The sequence below is a fragment of the Cardiocondyla obscurior genome, linkage group LG02 (genome assembly GCF_019399895.1).
Source record: "Cardiocondyla obscurior isolate alpha-2009 linkage group LG02, Cobs3.1, whole genome shotgun sequence".
NCBI classification, from domain to species: domain Eukaryota; kingdom Metazoa; phylum Arthropoda; class Insecta; order Hymenoptera; family Formicidae; genus Cardiocondyla; species Cardiocondyla obscurior.
Genome location: NC_091865.1, coordinates 9,768,368 through 9,790,595, shown reverse-complemented (window position 1 = coordinate 9,790,595; position 22,228 = coordinate 9,768,368). Strand labels below are relative to the sequence as shown.

General features: G+C 34.6%; 1 protein-coding gene across 3 annotated transcripts; it reads right to left on the bottom strand.

Annotated features, from left to right (window-relative positions):
* Window positions 1-1,216: 1,216 nt before the first annotated feature.
* Window positions 1,217-21,814, bottom strand: Dhc1 (Dynein heavy chain 1). Of its 3 annotated transcripts, none has more exons than XM_070667219.1 (35): window positions 21,646-21,814; window positions 21,051-21,248; window positions 19,415-19,648; window positions 19,196-19,350; window positions 18,826-19,049; window positions 18,415-18,692; window positions 18,169-18,342; window positions 17,826-18,055; window positions 17,280-17,479; window positions 16,870-17,093; window positions 16,604-16,779; window positions 16,356-16,538; window positions 15,855-16,253; window positions 15,488-15,738; window positions 15,146-15,397; window positions 14,799-14,962; window positions 14,438-14,701; window positions 14,138-14,366; window positions 13,281-13,954; window positions 12,321-13,126; window positions 11,883-12,090; window positions 11,337-11,723; window positions 11,048-11,220; window positions 10,598-10,964; window positions 10,183-10,377; window positions 9,943-10,081; window positions 9,585-9,861; window positions 9,055-9,496; window positions 7,500-8,857; window positions 3,712-7,289; window positions 3,408-3,634; window positions 2,935-3,246; window positions 2,371-2,822; window positions 1,910-2,204; window positions 1,217-1,742 (listed from the first exon to the last, which is right to left on the bottom strand). In XM_070667219.1, exons 2-35 carry the CDS (start codon window positions 21,075-21,077, stop codon window positions 1,356-1,358), a joined length of 13,941 nt encoding a protein of 4,646 aa, XP_070523320.1. In that variant the 5' UTR covers window positions 21,078-21,248; window positions 21,646-21,814; the 3' UTR covers window positions 1,217-1,355. The 3 variants fall into 3 exon arrangements, with proteins under 3 accessions (XP_070523320.1, XP_070523328.1, XP_070523336.1); XM_070667227.1 differs by having other exon boundaries at window positions 15,146-15,391; XM_070667235.1 differs by lacking the exons at window positions 16,356-16,538; window positions 16,604-16,779; window positions 16,870-17,093; ... (7 more) ...; window positions 21,051-21,248; window positions 21,646-21,814 and having other exon boundaries at window positions 15,488-15,730; window positions 15,855-16,008.
* Between the last annotated feature and the right edge of the window lie 414 nt (window positions 21,815-22,228).

Sequence of the window (22,228 nt, the reverse complement as noted above, 5' to 3'; positions counted from 1 at the left end):
AGTAAAAATTTTTTTTTAATAAAGATTTAATTTAAAAAAATTTATGCTTACCTAAAAGTTGCTCCGCCGATGCCTGATGCCTATCCGAGGCCTGCTCCTCCTCTCAGATGGGACGTGTCGAGTCATCCTTCGCGCACTGGACACTCGCGACATAGTCCACGACACTCCCGACCATCTCAAATCCTCGAATTCGATACGAGAAACGGGCTACGACGCACGGATGCCTCGACATTTTCGTTTCGAACTCGACCGCGTGATCGCCGTGTCATCTAATACTACGCAATAGTACGAGTCACATAGTCTATTGCGAGCTCACAATCTGGTGATTTATGGAGCGCTGTGATTGGTCGATGCGTAGTTTCCCTAGCGCGCCGACCAATCACAGCGCTCTATCGATCGCCTGATGGTGAGTTGGTAAAAGACTGTGACTCGTACTACTGCGTACTACCAGAGGACACGGCGAGCACGCGGTTCGAGTTCGAAACGAAAATGTCGAGGCATCCGTGCGTCGTAGCCCGTTTCTCGTGTCGAATTCGAGGATTTAAAACAGTCGGGAGTGTCGTGGACTATCTCGCGAGTGTCGCGGAAGTGCGCGGAAGGATGACTGGACACGTGCTATCTGAGAGGAGGAGGAGGCTCAGGAAGGGTATCCTGCACCAGCGGAGCAACCCAGGGGTAAGACTATCAGCTTTTCTTCCGAATTAAATGCTTCAGATTTTTGCTAACATTTTAAAAATATTTTATTTAATTAATTTAATATCTACAATATAATTTTGTCATTTATCTGTTACAGATCAAGAGGAACTTCGCTGCTGTGCATCGTTCAGTGAAAAATTAAAGTGCCGTACGCCGATTACAGTAATAATACGAACCGCAGCCGGTTCGTCGGTCGTTCCGGGAGTTCGATAAATATTCGGGCGGAATTTTTTGATATACGACTTTCTTCTAAACGCGAGTGCCGAACATAGAACGCGCGAAAATGATCATTGAGTAATTTTCGCGATTGTAAAATCACGGTCGGGGTGTTCGCGAGTGACTTGTGCGCGGAAGGATGGCTCGTCACGTCCCATCTGAGAGGAGGAGCAGGTCCAGGAAGGGCATCATACATCGGCGGAGCAACTATTAGGTAAATATTAATTTTTTTCTTTTTAGACAATTTTTTTTTTAATAGAACTTTACTTTTACATTAATTTATAGATCAACATGTCTACATTAATACGTTTAATTTTATGTTACAGTCACCGGCAGAACTCCACAACTCCGCTGAAGTTCATGCAGATTGGTAAGTCGCATAATTTTTGTTTTTTTCATACTTTGTAATTGAGATCACTTAAACAAATATTATAACCAATTCTTTACTTAATATCACATAATAAGGCCACACCTCGAAGTGTCCAATGCCGGGGATTGTAATCCGTTTCGAAATCGATAGAGCCTACATATTTCGCATCTGTTCTTTGAGGTTTTCTATATATTGGGCATTCGTACAATTTCGGATCTTTACCGGCAGTTGTGTTTATCGCAAAAATATAAATAACTGGCATTTGTTCATAAAGAACTTTCGGTCTACTCTCGACAAGTTTGCCGGCTTTTCGATCGAGTGACGCACCTTCTAGAAACAAACCATGAACGTAAACTCCTTCCTGAGGTTGACTTTTGATATCCTCTTTATTATAGCGAGTGATTACATTTTGCAAAACTACAGAATCTAAAGCCCAACCCTTATGTGCTCTGGTCACTTCCTAAAATTAATTTATTTAATTAAAGTAAAAATTCAAGTAATAAAAACTAAAGTCTATTATTATAATAAGATTAAATCGTGTTTATTATATTTATTATAAATTTTTTTTTCAAGTATCTAATATAAATTGACTTGTTGATTTTTGTATTAACAAATTTTGCTGCTTACCTGCCTCATTGCCGTTAAGAATCCCTGTGGATTGAAAAATCCAGTCATCCAAAACACTTTTGGACGACCGTGTACACACCATTGTCTAAACTGATAATCTCTTTCTAAAAGTTCTGTATACCAGAAACCTAAGGTTGCCGATTCCCAAGATATTTTTAACCACTTGTCCGGGATGCGTGCGTCATACATCGCATCCAATGATTTTCGCAAGCCTTGACTCATTATTATAGTACCTTCGATAGCTAGTTTCAAATCTGTTAAAGTACTTCGGACTTCCTTGATAACTCGCGAAATTCTGAAAAACATTGCTCATTATAAAATTTAATAAGAAAAATTGACTTTTTCTCATTGTATAAAATACATAATATTAAATAAAAATATTTAAAATCAAGTACATATTTTACAATCAAACATATTTAAACATATTACATATTTTATAATAGATGAGTAGCGATATTCACCGGTCTATTTCTTGTCTTAGAAAAATATTCATCGGCAACAACGGTCCCATCCTTTGAAGCGCTTCTTTTACTTCAAAGGAATTATATTGTTTCGGTAATTTAGATAGCATATCATTGGCTAATTTGTATACAACGTTCTCTCTAGTTTCGCCTCCTTGTGAACCACCTTCTTTCGGCTGTACATTAAGAATTGTATCGAGTATTCCTTTTGCCGTATTAATTTGATAAGTTATGTCAGCATTAGGATGCAGCCCAAAGACTTCCGGCGTGTCGGACGCAGGTAAACCGTCGATATAATCTATATAGCCCTGAAGATTTCTCGTTTGTGGGACTCTGTATCCTCGATAAAATTCAAAACCAGGTCGTAATAGTACGTCACAAAACCAAACGTGCGTAAAAGTAGTTAATAATCGTTTGTCAAAATCGTCCGTAACTCTACCGCCGTATTGAACCTGCATATAAACGTATTGCAAATAAATATAATTTAATAAAAAATATATAGAATTATACGGTATATCGGTTTGTTTAATTAATAAATATACATAGAGAAAAAGAGATAAAAACCTCTCCGAGCATGTAACAGACTGTCGGCCAAGAAACACCCTTTTTAGGATCCATATCATCTAGGTGATTTTGTATGAATTGAACCGACGCCGCAAAATCCGCTTGATTAAATTCATAAGGTATATTCCAGCCAAGCGGCCCAAATTTCCTTCTCTCTTGCACTACAGTGTGCAAAAATGCAACCGCATATAATAAAGGTGGCCATTGCGATTGAGTACTATAATCCAATGCATCCTGAGTTACAGCTTGATATGTTCTCTTTAAACTAGCTCTTATGCCTTGAGGTGGTTCATTCGTAAATTTAATCGCCATCTAAAACATGTTATTTGTTACATCTTTTCAAATTTATTTCGCACAAAGTTTTTTTTTTTTCTTTTTTTCTTTGTTTTAAATCTGATTTCAGTGTGACGTTTATATGAAAATTACATATAATTTGTTTTGTTATATTAAAAGTTAAGAAATAAAAATTTAACCTGTAGTAAACCGATAGGAAATTGAGGATGTACTTCAGTTGTCATCCATAATCTGAACATGTCGTGAACAATTTCCGTTTCAACGAGAGCATCCATTACTTCCGTGCAAAAAGGCAATGATAAATGAATATTCTGTAATAACACCCAGCCACCTGCATTCATAGCTTCGCTTATCATTCTTCGAGCATGAAGCTCTTGGCCTTGTCCCATAGATACTGAATTTAATGCTGAAATATAAGAAATAAAATTAGCACATACACACTTTGTTACAGTTTTAAAAAAGACAATTAAATTGCTTACTTACAAATCGCTTTTTGTTTAGCTAACGCTGTAATCTGAGGGCTTGGATCAGATCCTATAGACAATAAACATATCAGTGGCGTTCTAGTTTCAGATTCTAACCACGTTGCTTCTAAATCTAATATTTTAGCTTCCCCGTAGTCTTTGCCCAACGATTCAGTAATATATCTCCTCGCCTGAGATAAAGTTCTATCGGGACTCCACGATCTGATGAGCAATAATTTTCGAAACACATCTAGACTTTTTTGATAACCGCAAGGCAAATCTTCTTCCTCTGGCTTTTCTCTTTCGTACCATACCTTCCACTCTTTTTCGCTAAATTCAATTTTCGTCAATATGTCCGAAAATACTTTTAATTTACTTATCTCGACTAAATTTAACCACGTTATATCGAGTATCCATCTAAACGGCTTCGGTGTTACTGCGTTAAGATCCAACGATGCTCCACCTTTTATAAAGGCATTAAATTCTGCATGAGAAATTACGCCTCTATGACAATCTATCTTCATAGCTAACATTAACGTAAATAAAGATTTATGCCTCTCGTATAAACTTCTTAGAGTAAATGCCCAAACTTCGTACGTGAGATGTCGTAGAATAATGTTTATTCGTTCGGAAGTTATCGGACTCTTGGCAGATTTTGTAATAGAATTGTCAAAAATTGTCAAAAATTGCCTCAACGAATTCTGGTACATCGTATTAACGTTGCTCATTTCGACTATTAAAAAATACAAAATAGATCCTCTTGACGCAACTGCACGAAACTCCTCGCGCGCTAAAGTAATTTTTTTCTCAGTGAGAGCAGACACTTGTAGTTTTTCATTGACCGATTCGGCCGTAGTTTTAGTTTCTCGAAGAACATTTATTAACGCTTCGTCGTCCACCAAAGAACCTTCCGAAGATGTAAGTCTGTGCAATAGCGTACTTTCGAGCTCCTTCATTGAACGCTGGTTGGTCATTACCGATTCGAATAAAGCGACTCTTTCCGCTTCTAAATCGGCTTTCTCCATAAGTATCACTCGACCTAATAATTGATCTTCTAAACCCAGCATTGTCACGGTAAAATCAATAATCGATGTCTTGGCAGATATTTCCGGGCTGTACGCCGGATTTGGCAATTTTGTAGTTATGTATAACATAAATCCTGGCATCACGTCGCATTCTTTATCTCCAACGATAACCTTCTCAATAGATCCTGATTTAATAAAGTTTTTTTCAAGTACATTGTCAAGTACTGGATCGAGTTCTTCCGCAACATCTTCGATCAGTAACGGTCTACCCAACGAGAGACTGTCTTCAAGATGAGTACGAAAATATTTGTGATTTAGCGAAGTAATTTGTAATTCATTCGTGCTCTCTTTATTTTTGATCCACATTTTTCCTTGATTCTGAGGATCTACAAGAAGTGGATAAGACGACGATTTTGTCACAATAAGCGCGTTTTGAACGGACAATTCGTCGTTCGGTAATCCTTGAAGAGTCCATTCTGACGTTGTTGCTGTGTCAACGAGCATATTCGTTATATTTAAATTTTTAGTAAAAGGTATAGATTTTGTTGTCAGTATATTCATCCACGATGCCACCAAACTTGCTCGATACTGTTGATTATAAGGTCCGCAATACGATAAAAATCCGGTTGCCAACAAGACATCTCCAACTAATCGTCCCAGTTGAATTTTAAATTCTCCACTTTGCTCGGTCCAACGAATTTTTTCACCACCCAAGCCGTTTATCAAAGCAGTTGCAGCTGTCATTTTTCTCAAACATACGTTAGCAGCTTCTGTTAATCTTTGTTTTTCCATTACCGCGCTGTCGTATTGCTCTTTGACTGACTGTAAAGCCATTTCTCTTTCGGATAATTCACGCTCAGCATTCGCGAGATCTTCCATCGCGAGCTTTAACCGTGCTTCCTGCAATGCTAAATTTGCTTTTAAAGGAAGAACTTCTTTGTTGACAGAATGAAAAAATGCCATAGCTTTCGTCCATGATAATAAACCAGCAACGTCGCCGCATACACGTCTAGCTGTTTCCATATTATAATCCTCCATTTTAAAATAAGGTTGCAGTAACTCCACCATCTCGTTATTAATTATATCTTTAGGATAATTTTGCAGTTGTAATAAAAATGTTGTACTAGCCATAAGTTTCAAAGATTCTGCCCATGAAGGTTTTGGGCACGGTGCAGCTGTATCAGGTACGACGGATCCGATTTTACGCTGGAATAAGATCAGTACGCAATCCATAATTCTCATTATGAGGTGAGGTGGTCTACCTAGCTTTCTCACTGTTGCTATGTGAGCAGGTTTAATAGTATTTAAAGCGGCCTCCGCTTCTTCTAATGCTGGCTTTGCCGCTTCTAATTTCTGTTCAGCTAGCGCCTTTTCATCAGCTATACAAGCTACGAGTTGCTCTGCTTTTTCTTTTACTCTTTGAACTTGATTCTTAAATGCTTCAGCCTGCGTAGCTCTTTCCGTTACCTCTAAAAGCACTTTTTCGGCTTTTTCAGAAGCTTGAACTAATTCCTGTTCCATTACGGCTAAGTCTCTCTTTAGGATCTCAACCGATATCGACGCTTCTTCGAGTTTTGCTAAACCTGTATCCATTCTTTTAGCTCCTTCGCCAAGCTCATGTTGTTTAGCTCGATATATATTTTTATATCCACCGATAAAATTTAAATAAGACTTCGGAGTTACGTGAGTGGCGCGCCGAAATCTTTGGAAATATTCGACCGACGTTTCCGAGACAATATCTTGTATAGATCCTAATGCGTTCACTAGTTGAATTTTTACCTCACTGGTGCAAGCAATTTCGAAATCGTGCAAAAAATGTTCGGCAACTAAAATCAGAGCATCCTTAGGCCAAGGCTGGAACCAGTCTATAGTACAGCCTGAAATGAGCGCTGGAAAACGTTGAGCGCGATTTCGGAATTTTTCACCTACGGGAGAGAAGCAGAAAACGACATGTAAATTTTGACAAGTTCTTTGCAAAAAAAAATCCATTACCAGCTCATTATTAAGAGTTTTTTTAGGATTTTCTCGTCTCAAGATAGGTGTCAATTCCGAGATAATTTCCGCTTGCTCGTCACGCGTAAATAAGTTACTGATAACTCCAGAACTCAAAATGTTGTTCAGATATTCGAGGAAGCCTTCCTCTTTTATGTCGAGATCGGTGAATATAAATGTTGTACCTTTACCTTGAGCGCCGCAAGTGCGATATAAAAATCTTAGGTCTTCTAAGAAATTGGCTACGTTGTAAGATCTAGTCAAGGTGATTTGAAACGTTTTATATCCGGCAATGAAAGAAGATAGCTTTGTAAGACTTTGTTTGCCAGAACCGCCGACTCCTACTAGCATCACATTGCCCTTTGGATGTCTAATAACTCTAGATATTTTCACCAAATGCAACATAGCGTCAGGGAAAAATACTAAGTCCATTCCAGCACCTCTTTGCATTTCATTGTATTGCGCCAGAAACATGTCCAATCTCTCTCTTAAAACTTGTGGATCATAAACAGGTTCGTACACCTTAGGAAGTTCTACGTCTGCATCTTCACCTTCTTCACCGGTTGGTTCTGGCGCATCTCTGCAGTTAAAAACATTTTATTAATATTATAAAATATTTTTCCTTTTTTAATTATAACATGTGTCAAAAACAAATAATATTAACATTCACGAAATCGCAATATTCACAAAAAAAAACAAAATTTTAATAAATAAATATTTTTTAATAAATAAAAAATAAAATTTTATTATCAATTAAAAAATTTTTTTTTTTAATTAATAAAAGGCATACCTCATGAAATCGACAAACGCAGGATCTTGGTCTAACATATTTACATATTTTTCTCCCAAAATATCAACTGCAGTGCGAATAAGTTGTTCGTCGAACCAATCTTTGTCGCTTTGTATAGTTAGTCTGTCACTAAATACTCGCGTGCATTCGTGTTTCCAAAGCAGCATCAGAACACTTTCTTTATCTATAACCGTTGACAACGTACCAACCATACCTTGCCAGATTCTTGAGAGATCTCGAAGATTAAATACATAGTGAAACTTTGCAGGCGTCGGTAAAAGCTTTGACCGTGTTCTTTCCCACAATATTCTAGTTAAAGGAATCATTTTCTTAACGAGCTGGCGGACTTCTTGCGAGAATCCTCTTTTAACATTGTAATGTCCTTCGCCTAAAACGCTAAAGATTCGATCGATTGACGCATTGTCAGGTAAAGTACAATTAAAAATACAAAACTGCCTCTTGAGCCTCGAAGGAATATCGTTTCTTCCTCCTCCGGGCTGACACATGGCTGCTAAGAAAGTTACATCCACAATAGAAGTAAATTCACCAGGTTTTTCCAAAGAATAAAATCCTTTCATATCCATAGTTTGCCGAACTATCTCGTTAGTTACTTGATCACCCCATTCATTAATTTGGGGTAAATTTACGTCATCGATAAAAATCAACATTTTTTTACCACCTGGTGGTCCAAAAGTAGTTCCTAAACGTTTCTCTACGTAGCTTTCGATAGTTTTTTGAAATTGATACGGACTGGTTGCAGAGCTAAAGTTGAAAGAACGACTCAAAGTGGTATCTGGATTTGATTTCTTCATATAAGATTTCATCATGACAGTTTTGGCAGATCCTTGTTCGCCTATTAGTAATACAGCTTTATCCTGGCGGCCAATTAAATCAATTAAATATTGAATTCTTACATTATCCGGTATAGGCACCAAAACATTGCTGTAGTCAGGTGTTGAATATTCAGGATAGATATAATTAGTGACCATACTTGTCCATGTATCCCATGTACCTTTATCGGTGACAAAGAAATCAAACACCGTAGCATTTAAATATCTGTCGGAAGTCGGAAGATCCAAAGTGTCGAAATTTTCTCGAAGATATTTGTCATACTTTTGTCTATCAGCAGTTTCTAGTAATGCTCCTACGCCCCACACTAACGCAAATACGTAAAGACGTGTTAAATATTCTGCCGTGATAGGAATAGGCTTATCTTTCTCCGTGTCTTCGTCTTCGGTTTCTTCTAATAGTACTTCGAGAGGTATCAATCCTTCCAGCAGACAAAGCGTTTGCCTTACTATATTACATTGTAAGACATCGATAGCAAGTATTAACGTTTGAGTGCTCCACGAATAAATCTAATAAGTACAATATTTTATCATATTTTGTTTTATTATATATTATAATTTATGTCGAAATTAATAATATAATATTTACGTTAATAAGAAAAGCTAATTTTATAATAAATAATATTAAAGTTATAGTATATTAAAATAAAACTATGTAGCATTGAAACTAAATTTTCAAAAGATAAAATTGGTTATTGTAAATTTACCTGTGAAAAAGAATCTGCAAATAATGTCTCGAGAACTTCTCGTTCCAATGACGATCGTGATTTTAGCCAAGCGGTAACAACTGGATTCCAGTCTAATCCTGAAGAACTCATGTATACCATTCCGTTTCTCGAAACAGTCGCAGGGCTTGCATTATCAATATTGTGCGGTTCGAAAATAATTTTACACGTTGGTGCCATTGATAATCTATCGCCATTAGCTAAAGTCAAAGTTTTGTTATCATCCAATACAGAATTTAAATTTTCTATCCAAATACTGTCGACAGGACCGTCGAGCACTAGCCATACGTGTTCACCCTTCTTCAATTTCAATGTTTTACGCCATAAAGCTGAGAAAATTCCATCTGTCCAATCATTCGTGGCTACATCTAACCGGCCAAACATTTGAGCGGCTGTTATGCTTTTAGGATTCATTCTCATTTCCCTATCAAGTCAAATAAATTGCACAGTATTTATAAAATTAGTAAAAATTATTTTTTTTTTACTACATTTTTAAACACGTATTACGTTACCTATGTAAATCGCCACATTGCGTTAGTGCTTTCATCAATACATGTATACAGGTAGTTTTACCAGCTCCGGTTGGCCCTAACGTCATAATACCATGTCTCACTCTTTGCGTTTCGTATAATTGTATTAATTTAAGCACCCATGGTGAATGATAAATTAATCCCGCTTCCTCCACTTGTTCGTTAATAGCTGCTTCTAATTCGGGATATGATGTTTTCTCTAGAACTTGATTGGGAAATAGATCAGCTACGAGAGATATAAAAAGTGGTTCGTCCTCATCTACAGAAAAAGATAATGCCCATTTTAATATATATATTATATTAAATAAAATATTTTTGTTAATTAATCTGACATAATTACCTATGAGTTTCGAAAGATTCATGTCTCTTAAAACGCGCATAACAATTGTGCTTTCTGTGTCCTTAGAATTAACTCTTTTGGCTGCTCCTAAAGTTCTTAATACAGACAATATATTTCGTAAACCGAAATCATAGTGAACCTAAAATTAATTATAAAGTATTACGATTACGATTGTAGTCGTTTTTTATTTCAATATGTTTCTCTTTTATTTTATTTTTTTTTTTAATACAGTAATATTACCTGTTTGGTCAATTGCTCTTCGCACAATTTATAAAGAGTATAAAATTTACGAGCAAGAGTAATATTCTCTAGAAATCCACAACTAGCCAATTTTACACGTATGATAATTTGACGATCAGGTACCATCATTGCTACTGTTCGAAATTGTATCTTTAAGTTTTCCGGCAGTTCCTTTCGTCCCGCATATCCAGGATTCTGCAATTAGCATCGGAATAATTTTACATCTGTTAAATTATATTGATAAGTAATGTTGTGACGTTATTATAGAAAACAAGTGTTAAAGAGCTATTCGTTTTGTAATTTTTAAATATAATTGTGATAATTTTTATTTTTAAATTAAAAAAAAATATAAATATTTATATTTTTCTTTTTAAAGAAAATTTTTTTCTTTAATTTTTTTACACGTTAGCATTACCATAGTAATGAATATTCCAAGCTCCGGACACATATCAATTTGATCCCCATCCGTAAAAACGAATTGCTTCTTTTTTTCCTTTTTTGCTGCTAGCACTACAGCGACTTGTTGAGCAGCAACTGATAGAACTGGCAATTCTATTCTATTAAATTCATCGAAACAGCCCCACGAACCGCTTTGCGCCAATCCCTTGTAGATTCGACCTAATCCTCGATAGTCCATTTGATCGGAACAATTAAAGACTACAACATACTTTGCTAAGGTTTTCCCCATATCTTTTACAGTTTCGGTTTTTCCGGTTCCCGCGGGACCGCAAGGCGATCCTCCCATTGACATCGATAGAGCTTGCGCTAACGTTATGTAGCATCTATAATGTAAAAATATTTAATTAAAATAATTAAAATATACAAAGTTATATGATAAAATATACCACTTATAATTGGCACTTACCTATCGGTCAATGGAGTAATAACTAATCGCTCGGTACATCCCAAATATTCATTTTGATAAGTAAACTGAACATCTGTGATGAGTATAGAAGTTTTATCTAGATCTTCTTTAAAATAAAATCTGCACTGTTTTAACCATTCGAAGTCATTTACGGATCGCACATTTAGACGACACTAAATAAATAAAATGTATAACGATTAATTTCCGTTCGCTGCATTCGAGACTTTAGAACTGACGATTATATATTTCCAATATTATCTATGTAGTAAAATTCGATATAGTTACGTACTAGAATATCGAAGATATCGCGTTGATGTACGTGTATAGTAATTAATGTTTCAAACTTAATTCGTTCAATTTTAGTAAGGTCTCTTGTAGTTTGATCGATTAAAGTATTTAAGAGATCGAGAAATTTATTGTTCGTTTCCGTCATAATTTTTTTATCAGCACGAGCTTGAGCCAAGGCCAATTCACCATCACGCGTCCAAATCATTTGAATGCCTAATAAACCTATTTGAGCAGGCATTTTGTCGAGGAAGTTTAATAAATTGAAATTCGCGTCATTAATCATGCTGTAGCATTGTCTTATGATTGAGTGCAAAGAAAGTTGAGATGTTTGTAGCAATTGCATCAACCACGTTTCCACCGAACCCTCTGCTCTTACTGCTTTCTCCAGCTTTACAAAAAAGTTACAAGCGTATTTAGTTTAATTTTCAAAACTTAATATATTATAATATTTATATTAAACAACAGAAATTAATTTAAAAAAGATTGAAAACTACTGTGCCAAAATATGAGGATTAAAAAATTATTATTTTAATTACGTAATTATTACCTGTATAGTCTCACCTTCCGATGAAATAATAGCTGTCATTTTATTGTATTCAATATCATGGAATTTCACGTAACGTGTGTTATCGAAAATAGAGAGTAAATGATTCTGTATAGTGTGAGAATCGGATGCTTGACCAAGTATTTCCAAGAGTGCGGGATCAGAAACAAAGAAAAATCTTGGGAACATCATACGTTTTTTTTCCAAATATCTAAAACGTAAAATTTGACAAACCGTTTTAATATTATTAGAAAATATTTTTCATTATTATACATAAAAATTTACTGCAATTAAATTAACAGTTATAATTGAGAAATTTGTACAGAGTGAATCACATGGACGTAAGAATATTCTTAATTCACTCTGTACACATACATATACATATATTATTTTTAAGTTTATCAAGAAGGGAAGACAGCATCGTTATTTTTGCGTACTTACCCACTTAAGGATTTTTGACATAGTTCTAATTGTTCCTGCAAGTGTGGTAGAAGCTGTTTCAGTAAATCATCGCCTACACAACAAGGTACAACTCCTGGTGTTTCGTGGGCACGTTGCATAATTTTCTGCCAACTTTTATCAATTTTGCTGAATCTCTTAGCCTCCTTTGGCAGCTGTTTCGCAATATCGCCACCCACGAACACCGCTTCGAGATAGACCCACATGTTTTGCACAAGCAGCCATCTCTCAAGTATCTCATTAGTGTTAGATAAATCGCTAAGCCACTGTTGTATTTGCTTTCTGAAAGGCGCGTTATAACGATTTGACATAAGTGAGCCAAGAACCATTAAACTGTCTTCCAATTGACTGATAGTTTCCGCTGTCGTGTCTCCACGAAGCAACAATTCTCCCCTGTTGTTAAACGTCATGAAAGTCAATTCGTGAGAAGACCATTCGTTTACAACTGTCCTTAGCTTGGCCTCGATATCCTTCTCTTTCATAGCGGATATACAAATATCCTCGATATCTTCTTTGTTCTTTAAAAGCGGAGCTTCGAGAATATTTTTAAGACAGAAACCTTCGCTTTCAAGATCAAACGAATATCCCGTGACTTCCACGATTCTTTGCCAGTGACGCGGTTTCATCGCTTTGTTCGCCATCAATTCGAGAAGAGGGCACATATCATTAAAATCGTCGATCGTTTTCTTGAGCGCAAAGAAAGCCGGCCATTCCTTTAACCCTTTTGGTAATTTACGACAACGATTTTGAAACTCCATTAACTCATTGTTTATTTCTTCAATATTGACCTAGATTATTTATAAGATTATATCAATACTTTTATCAATAAAAAAAATTAAAACTTTATTACTAATAAATTAAACTTGATGAACAATATTGTTTTATAATTTTTATACTAAAAAAAAGCTAAATGTTTTGAACAAATTAGCAGGATTTTTTTACCTCGCCCCAAGGAATGTCATAATAGCTGCTAACTCTATCAATTACGTCATTGTAAAGTTTATACAGTTTCTGCAATAGATTCAACTCCTTCCTGATTTGCGATAATTCTGGATAATCTGTGATAGGCAGACCGAAAAGCTCCTCGCCACTTTGATAAGTCTGTAACTTGCGCCACATTCCGTCAAATCTGTTTTGAAATAATATTTGTCTGTCTGAAGCGTCACGGGGACTTAACCCTGGCTGCATCGGCCCGGATAATCTGTATTCTTCGCAGTACATTTCGTTATCAGCACGAAACTTGTCGAGATTGTTCTTTAGATCGTTCTCAAATTGCGGTTGCAGGGTTAATAGCAAGACGTGACTTTCTTGTGCTCGTGCCAATTGATTCTGCCAGGTGTCTCTTAAATTATCAACTTGCTCTAAGCATTCTTGATCAACAGGTACCTCATATCTCGTAACTATGTTAAAAGCTTCTTCGATAGGATCAATCTTGAGTTCCATATCGACTTCCTGTTCACGAATTTTCTTCAGAGTATCCATGATGAGACGTACGTCATCCAGATCGCGAATTTGATGATCTAATTTACGATCCATTTCGTTTATTAGCGCATAAACGTATTCCATTTCGCGACGATATTTTTTCTTCATCGCTTGACCGATTTTATATGTACAACCTGTACAAATTGCAAAATAGAAATATCGCTTATCGTTTTTTTTTTAAATAAATTTTTATACAATAGTTTATAGCATTAAAATTGAATTTTTTAAAAATATATTTCTTATTTCTTACAATTTAAGACAGTCAAGTAAATAAATCAAGAGACGCGGTAATTCTCGGATTAAGTAATATACGTCACCTTTAATTTCCGTATAGACCCCATATTTCAATTTTTCTGTCGATACAGCGATCGATGTACCGAATACGATCATATCTGGTTCAGTGGCTAATCGATCTTCAAGTTCGCTGTGCTTGCGGAGAGTAGTTTCGAATTCCGACAAAGAGATTTGTAGTAATTCTCGCATGCTGCGCTCGTTCTTCCATAGAAATTTATAAGGCTTCCAACGATCGAGAAAATCATTTAAATCCTATAAATTTAACGTGGCAATCGGATTCTCTCGATAAAAAATTTTTAATCTTATGTACTGTTGTTTCTTACTTGTCGTAATTCCATTGTGCACGTGCTTAACATCCCGAGAAGCTTGATAATTTCCTTATTGTCCATAACCATTGTGTAAAAGTTTCTCTCTTGAACTGGAAATACGGGTCTCTCCTCGGAGAGAATTTTATAAAGCCTCCGTCTTCTGGCTTTCGCGTCCTCCGCGTGTTCTTCCTGTTTCTGTTTCGCGGCATTATTTTGTGCTTGCAATACAACGTTTGCTAGATTTCGTTTAGACGTATAAGGAAGATTTTTCCACATATTCTATCGATCAAATAAAAATTATACAACACATTGGATGCGTTTGTTAAATTTTTTTTTTCCTTAAGTTAAAGCATATTAATGCAGTTTTTCTTTTTACCTTGCCACTTCTGGAATTCCATTGTGCTACCCCTTTTGCGACACCAGTGATAACTTTTCCTACTGATGTTAATGCCTCTTGAACGTCATCTAGACTTGGCTTAACTATTACTGCCGGAATCATTAACGTTGCGTGCAATAAGAACACCGGATTTGGAACCACATCTATAAATATAATTAATTTTAAATACAATTATAAAGAGCTTTATAACTCTGAATGTAATAAACAATTACTCTTTTTCTTACAAGACTAAATAAAATAATCTTTCGTTGTGTAGGAAAATAACGTTTTGACGCTATAAAACTTGTATTAGCATAACATTTTTAATAAAAGTTCTTTAGAGTTACCTGAATCTAGTTCCCGAATAAATCGTTTCCGAATTGCATCTAGGGATACTCTTGTGATTTTTATCAACACATCTACGACTTTCCTAGAATAATATCGTCTCATCTCGGACACAGCATTTCGAACCATTTCTTGCATACCTTTAGGTAAAGAACCGGGCGTTGTTAACAATTGATGAGGATTATCAAAGTAATTCCATACCACAGACCAATCTTGTTGACCTGTTTGTTCCGTCGCATTCTCTCCCTCTGTTCCTTCATTTTCAATAAAATTAAATTTGTATTTTCTATTATAGTTGAAAAGTTTTTTTAACTAATTTTATATACATTAAAGATTAACGTCACCTTCAATAGTAAGAAAATCAAATTGGTTTGAATTGATAGTACTCTTGAAACTGTCCGTAGCTTTTCTGACAAGCTGCAAAACTTCTTCCACCGCTTCTTCGATCATTGTACTTTTACGATACAAATCTATCGCTGCCATTCTACATATTTCCTCGTTTTTTTCTACAAATTCTTCTATTGTCCATGGTTGATCGGATTCGGGTAGAGCGTGTAGAGTTACTCTTTGCATACTCGCCAGTACTTCTAAAATTCTACAATTATTTTATCCGTAATTGCATAAATTCTTTTAAATACAATCTTGAGACTGTTTCATCAGTATAAAATTTGTTTTTGGAACAAGAAAGACTTGAATTTATTTTTTAACTACCTGTTGTCATATACATCGTGAACTCTCGTGATGAGGATATCGAAAGTTTTGATTTGTTCTTTCGTATTTTCACAAAAGCCTTTCCAATCTGGGTTTGTCCATGTCATCGTTGTTAAACCGGGTTCCAATAAAGATGCAACGCAAACTAGGTGCGGTAACAACAATGGGCGAACTTCCAGTTTCACTCGCGTCGCAGTACAAACAAATTCTTCGATCATAAGCTGGAGAGAATCCGTGACCAAAGTAAAAAAATCTTTTTTCGCTAATATAGTCAACGCAACAATTGGTATCTCCAAATTTATTTTTGCTAAACAATCCGCTTCACGAAACAAAAGAACAACTCGGTTTTCTAGATTAACTTTCACTTTTGCTGATTTTCCATCGACTACAAGCAATGGTCTGTAACATAAAATTATAATTATTATACACTACACATAACGTTTTAAAAGCTACTTAAAAAAAGCAAATTAATTTCTCGAGTATTGAATTGAGAAAACAAACTGTTTTAAACAATCCTCGATGATCCAGGAATTTTGATGTGTCCAAATCTCAGCAATATCCATTTGATATTGTTTTAAAATAGTGATTGCATGATTGTATCTTTTTACCAAGTCGGCAGTTAACGGTAACGTCTTTAATACGGGATGATTTGATACAGATGCCGTTAATTCATCTAGATGTACCCTAATAAAATTATAATGCAGTTTTAATTTATAGATAATTATCGCAAATAACTATATTTTATTTACTTTAAAGAATTTGCCCAAGTTAACCGTCCAGCTATAGGTGGCATGTGTCTTGGCAGAGGTGGATCGTCTCGTTGTCGTTTAAATAGTTTTAAAATTCGATCAATTTCTCTATCGCAATACCTCACGACAACATTATACTTTTCCTCTAGCTTTGTTAAAGGAATCTTTTCACTAACCTTGTAACACAAAAAATATTTAAAAAAATATCAAACAGTGATTCGTAAATGTATATAAAGTATAAATATGTCAAATACGTCATGTATTACCTTCTCGAATCGTGTTAAGAATCGTATACCCTGTGGCGTTTCCCATACATCGGAATAATTTTTTTCAATAATCTCGCCTATACTTTCTTTTAGTGTATTCGTTTTTGTCGTAAAGTCATCGTAATCAATATCAAAATCGGTGTTTCTTGGATCAAGATAGTCGTAAGATTTGCTGGTTGCAATTTTTTTAGCTTCTTCAAAGATTTTCACGGCCTCGTCTAACGCTATAAAATAATAATAATTAAATTTTCTTAATGTATCAAATCAATGAAATTGTCATCTTTGTATTGTGTCGATAAAATTAATATAATCTTAATAATCTACGAATCCTTACAGAGATAATAAAATATATAAAAAATAATATATTCTATACATATAACAGAAAATAATGTCAAAGTTATGGCTTATACCTTCTCCGAGAAGCAATCCTTCCATTCGTCTTTCAAAGAGAATTTGATAATCTTGTATGAGATCAAACATAATGAGAATTTTACGAATTCTGGCGCAGAAAGCGTCAAATCGACCAAAAACATGAGTTTCTGAGAAGGAAAATTCTTGTTCCGTAACCGCAGGTGAACATCGGACTAATCTGTACGTTTCTCTGTAAGCTCTTGAATAAGAATTAAAACTAATTTTAGTAATTATCATAAAATCGAAAATTTTACTTATTACTATAACATTAAATTCTACCTGTAAAAAACTGTTAGAATAAATCGAATTTATTATTGTCGCTTTTCGCGATGCAGATTGATTAAAACAGTAGTTTAATTATGCACTCACATAGGTGATTGAGAAATATAAAGTAACCAAAATAATATATCTGTATTAATCTCGAGATTTCTCATTGCCGAAAATTATTAAATATAAATCAATTTTCTTTAACGTAAAAAAAGCAAGAGTAAATAACGCGGACAAGGCGCGTGCTCTGTAATTCATCTAGTTATTTTAAAACGTACTTGTTTAAACGTAGACAATGCTTCAATCTCGATCGAACGGCTATTCGATCTTGGCCCCAAATAATTTCTCGACCCCTTTTCGTAATGTAATCTCTACAGGCAACGATCATCTGATTCGTAATTTTGATCATTAACGAACTTGTCCTTTCCGAAGTATTGTAATATCTCGAGACACTATATATTAGTCGAACGGTCTGTAATAATGATACGAGCGAATCTCGCATTTTTACCTGCAAAAATCCAAATTTAATTACATGTAGAATTATGTAAATTTAAAAGTTATATATATATATGTATTATAGATATACATAAATATATATTTTTTTTAAGAAGATTAACTTACAGGATCATCGAGATAAAGACAATGACAGCATTTCTCTAACGCTTGGATAAATTTTGCATTATCTTTTGCTTCATTATAACAGTAAGTTACTTCATCTTCCGCGTCAACCCAATCTTTAATTAACTTTGAACGCGCGACTTGCAAACATAGGAGTGACATAGTAACTTCGTGATCCTAGAATTTGAGAATGTTTGCTCGAAAACATTTTATAATTAAGTTACCGTATTCATTTATTTATAAAGTCACCTGTAAACGGTTGACTAGTTGACTAAATTGCGCACCCCGCCGTTTCCAATACTCGAGTTCCTGCTGTGGCCCAGAGACATCGTTTTCTCTTTTAACTTGCTTACTCTCTGCCATAAAATCCTTTAGTTTTTTTATCCAGAGTTTCACCCTTTCTTCAATTCGTTCTACAGCATTTTCTTTTGCTATAAAAACCTTAGCTTCTTCAAAATTGTGCACTTCTGTCATCATTGGTTCCCCGTCACTGAATATACCACCATCGAGCGCTACTTTTTCGCAAACTATAAATAACAAATAAAATAAATAATCAATTACAGTTTAAAAAAAAACATATTCTTACTTTTATAACATTAAGTTACATTTAAATATTTTTGTAAGTTTCTAACGACTGTAAACCTGAATTTGCAATTGTACCTTTAAGAGCGCTGCAAAAAGATCTTAAGCCTGGTAGCAGGAGACTTTTAATCATCGAACAATCGTCTTCACCTTCTGCACCAGGATGTGCTAACGCATCCATAAATACTTGCTCCACAATTCGTTGAATGGAAGTAATTATTCCTACCTTCATCGTATCTATCACGCCTGTGTAAAGATCTTTTTGGAATCCTTCTTCCGGTAATTGTTTAGACACAATAATTCTATAAAAATTTGTGTTTAAAAAATATTAAGATTAAATTTTCACTAAATACACATTTCTTTTATATTTAAATAATTAAAAATAATTTTTATAAATAACCAACATTATAATTACGTATATTATTCCAACATTATATGTTTAAATTACCTAAACATATAAATACAGATGCCTGTGCAAGGCATTTGCCAACCATCAGTTAGAAAAAGTTTCTTTTTCGGTAGTTCTTTCGATTCCTTGTGGTCCTTTACTTTCGATGTTGTTGCATTCGGAGCTGATCGAGAAGTTACAGTCTTTGGCTGCACCTTTAATGAATTTCTCGCAATTATTTCTAATAATTTACTTGCCCATCGCTCGCAAATTTTATACCGTATCAATCGGCAGTTCTGGCTCTTCAACTTCTTGATAATACCAGACAAGAGTAGATCTCACGTGTGGCACAAACAGTTGATTGATTTCGTCTAGCATGTCATTTTCGAAAACATGATCCATAACTTCGTGACGTGATAATTGCGTCGCGTCCATTAAGAGTTGAAATGTGAATTCTAAACGAGGGTCCATTTCACCCCTTCTCGCTTTTCTCTCGCATTCTTCTCGCCGTTTCTGTAAATGCAATTTAAAAAAAGTAAGTAAATTAATAAACATAAAATATTGTTATTAAAATTACATAAAAATGTCAAATTAATTTGATTGCATAGAATTGACCTGAAGAACATCTTCAGGACCTTCCTCATTACTATCGTCTTCGGAATTACTATTTGATCTCTGTTTAATAACTTGTGGGCCTTGTACAAACATGACGGAAAAGATAGAAAATGACACGTTGCTGAAGGCTTACTGAGCAACGAGGTACAAGTTGCACCGAAAGCTACCTTAAAAACCTCGAATTTCTACTAACGTATGAGGTAGCGTGAGGGGATAATTTGCAATGCCACGGTTTCGTGTCTGGCACCGCCTTTCGACGCACGGTTCGTGTCGTGTGGGAATTTCCACACGATTCTACTTGTTTGCTACTAGTCAATAACACTACTACTGTAGACCTCCTTGTAAATCGACGAGCATTAACCGCATTTGCTATAAATGTGAGGCTATTTAGCATACATATTCAATCTATATTTATTGGAAATTGTGAGAACTCATCATTTTGTAACGTTTATGAAACAACTGATAGGAAATAACGATATAAAAAAGCAATAGTATTTTAACACGCGAAACCAAGATTAGTTTGTCCTGGAGTTTACATTAAGTTTTTCGTTGAACAATCACGTTAAAATTTTATAAAGTAGTAATCATTTTAAAAAATACATTTTTATATATACTTAATTATATCACATATGTTTTCAATCGATTAATTCCATACAACATTTCAACAATTGGAATACTATATTTAATAATTATAACAAGTAAAATCGACATAACCACAAGGAATTATTTTTCGCGCGTGCTGAAATTTCATACTGCTGCAAAACTGTTGTATAAATTATTAATAATTAGTAAAAGAAAAAAAAACAAAAAGAAATCAAATGAATCGAATGCTTTATAGCTGACTAACGTGCATAGTTACATTTCGTGCATTTGCGTCATGTAAAGTTTATCGTTTGCATGCAATGTGTAGATACATTGCATTAAAAAAATTTGTCTTAGCACGTTCAACGTGATCTGATAGATAAAGTTGCATATTAAAAACTTTCGTAAACTTGGATAAATAAATCTTTCTGACAAATCCTATTATAAATTTGCTAAGAAGCATATATGCCACAACTTTGTTCAAGATTGCAATCTGCAATTTTTTTTTTAATGCAGAGAATATTTTGCATGGCATTTTACATTATTTATATTAAAAAAAGACGTTATTTGCGAAACTTATGATAGGTGGTCGTTGGTCTTGGTACCAGTAGGGACCAGGTATCGCCCGAATAAATCAATAACACGTGTCAAAGGCATTTTCATAAGTAGACGTATCTAAGTTGTTATTAATAGTTTCGTTGTTCATGATTTTGCTTACTCTGGCTTCGTCGCTGGTTTCTGTCATGTTGTAAAAAACTTCCGAGATCTTCTTTTACAAGAAGTCACTGTGAAACGGTGCACGTCCTTATGCAGTCTGCGTCGTAATGCGACATTATTCTGCGTTTCTCCATCGTTTAGCCAATACTCATTCTCCTTTTCTATCGTCCTCTCTATCATCTATCGTCTTCTTCCTCTTCTTCAATTATTCATTAAACAGTATAGCAAATTAATTACATGTTTAAAAAAAGAGGGAGGGGAGGGGGTTATGTTTTATACGTATAGCTTAAATAAACTAAAGTAATACACATGTATAATATATGTGACGTTATCAGATATTAAGAGGCAATGTGAAATAATAGACTGCAATTATTGATTAAATCGTGGTACATAAAGTTAAATTACGTTTCAAACTGTTATTATTTTAATCAATACGCACAATATTTAATCAATGTGCGCACAACATATCGAAAAGAATAAATAGAAATTTTGTTACGTATATTATTTTTTTTACCATTAACATACAAGCATATTAAATTCTAATTACTTTTAAACCTTAAATATTTCAAGATATTGATAATGTTTTCATCACTTACATATATAATATATATACAAACCCTTTTCCATGGCAATTCAATACATAGAGTTTCACCAACGCGAGTTAATCAAATCAATCGATTAACTTTCGGAGTTTCGAATCACGTCGTCGTTGTGTAGCCAATAAGAAATAAGTTCGATATCTATGAAACAACTCGAGGAATAGAATTTTGTAAAATTAATAATTTTATCAAATCAGAAGGTTGTAAATAATTGTTTAAAAAAAGGAAATGTATAATAACTAATGAATAACATGAAAAATAAGCGTTAAATATTTCGCGACTATTCTCGACCAATAAAAACACAAGATTAAATATGTATATTATTTCTATTTCGTTGTTCATTAATTGTAATTGCGGCATTATTAATTATTAAGTTTTTATCTGACTTTTTTACTTTTCCCGCCGTAATGCTCCGTAGCATTTGGAGCGCCAACTGGACCGCATCAAGAGTGCATCCGAAAGAGCATCTACTGACTAAATTCTTGCTTCAGATTGGCAGATTCTTTTAGATTTAAAATTATAGACCAATGAGGTACAAGAGCTCATTGGACGGCTACTGAATACATCGTGTGAGTGTGGT

What these genes read in the sequence shown, in the direction of transcription:
- Dhc1 (XM_070667219.1), bottom strand. Translation starts at nt 21,077, where the DNA reads ATGACAGAAACCAGCGACGAAGCCAGA. An exon ending in CAATGTGGCGATTTACATAG is followed by an intron (nt 9,497 to 9,584) that starts GTAACGTAATAC and finishes TTGACTTGATAG; the next exon opens with GGAAATGAGAATGAATCCTA. An exon ending in TCTGTTACATGCTCGGAGAG is followed by an intron (nt 2,823 to 2,934) that starts GTTTTTATCTCT and finishes GTTTATATGCAG; the next exon opens with GTTCAATACGGCGGTAGAGT.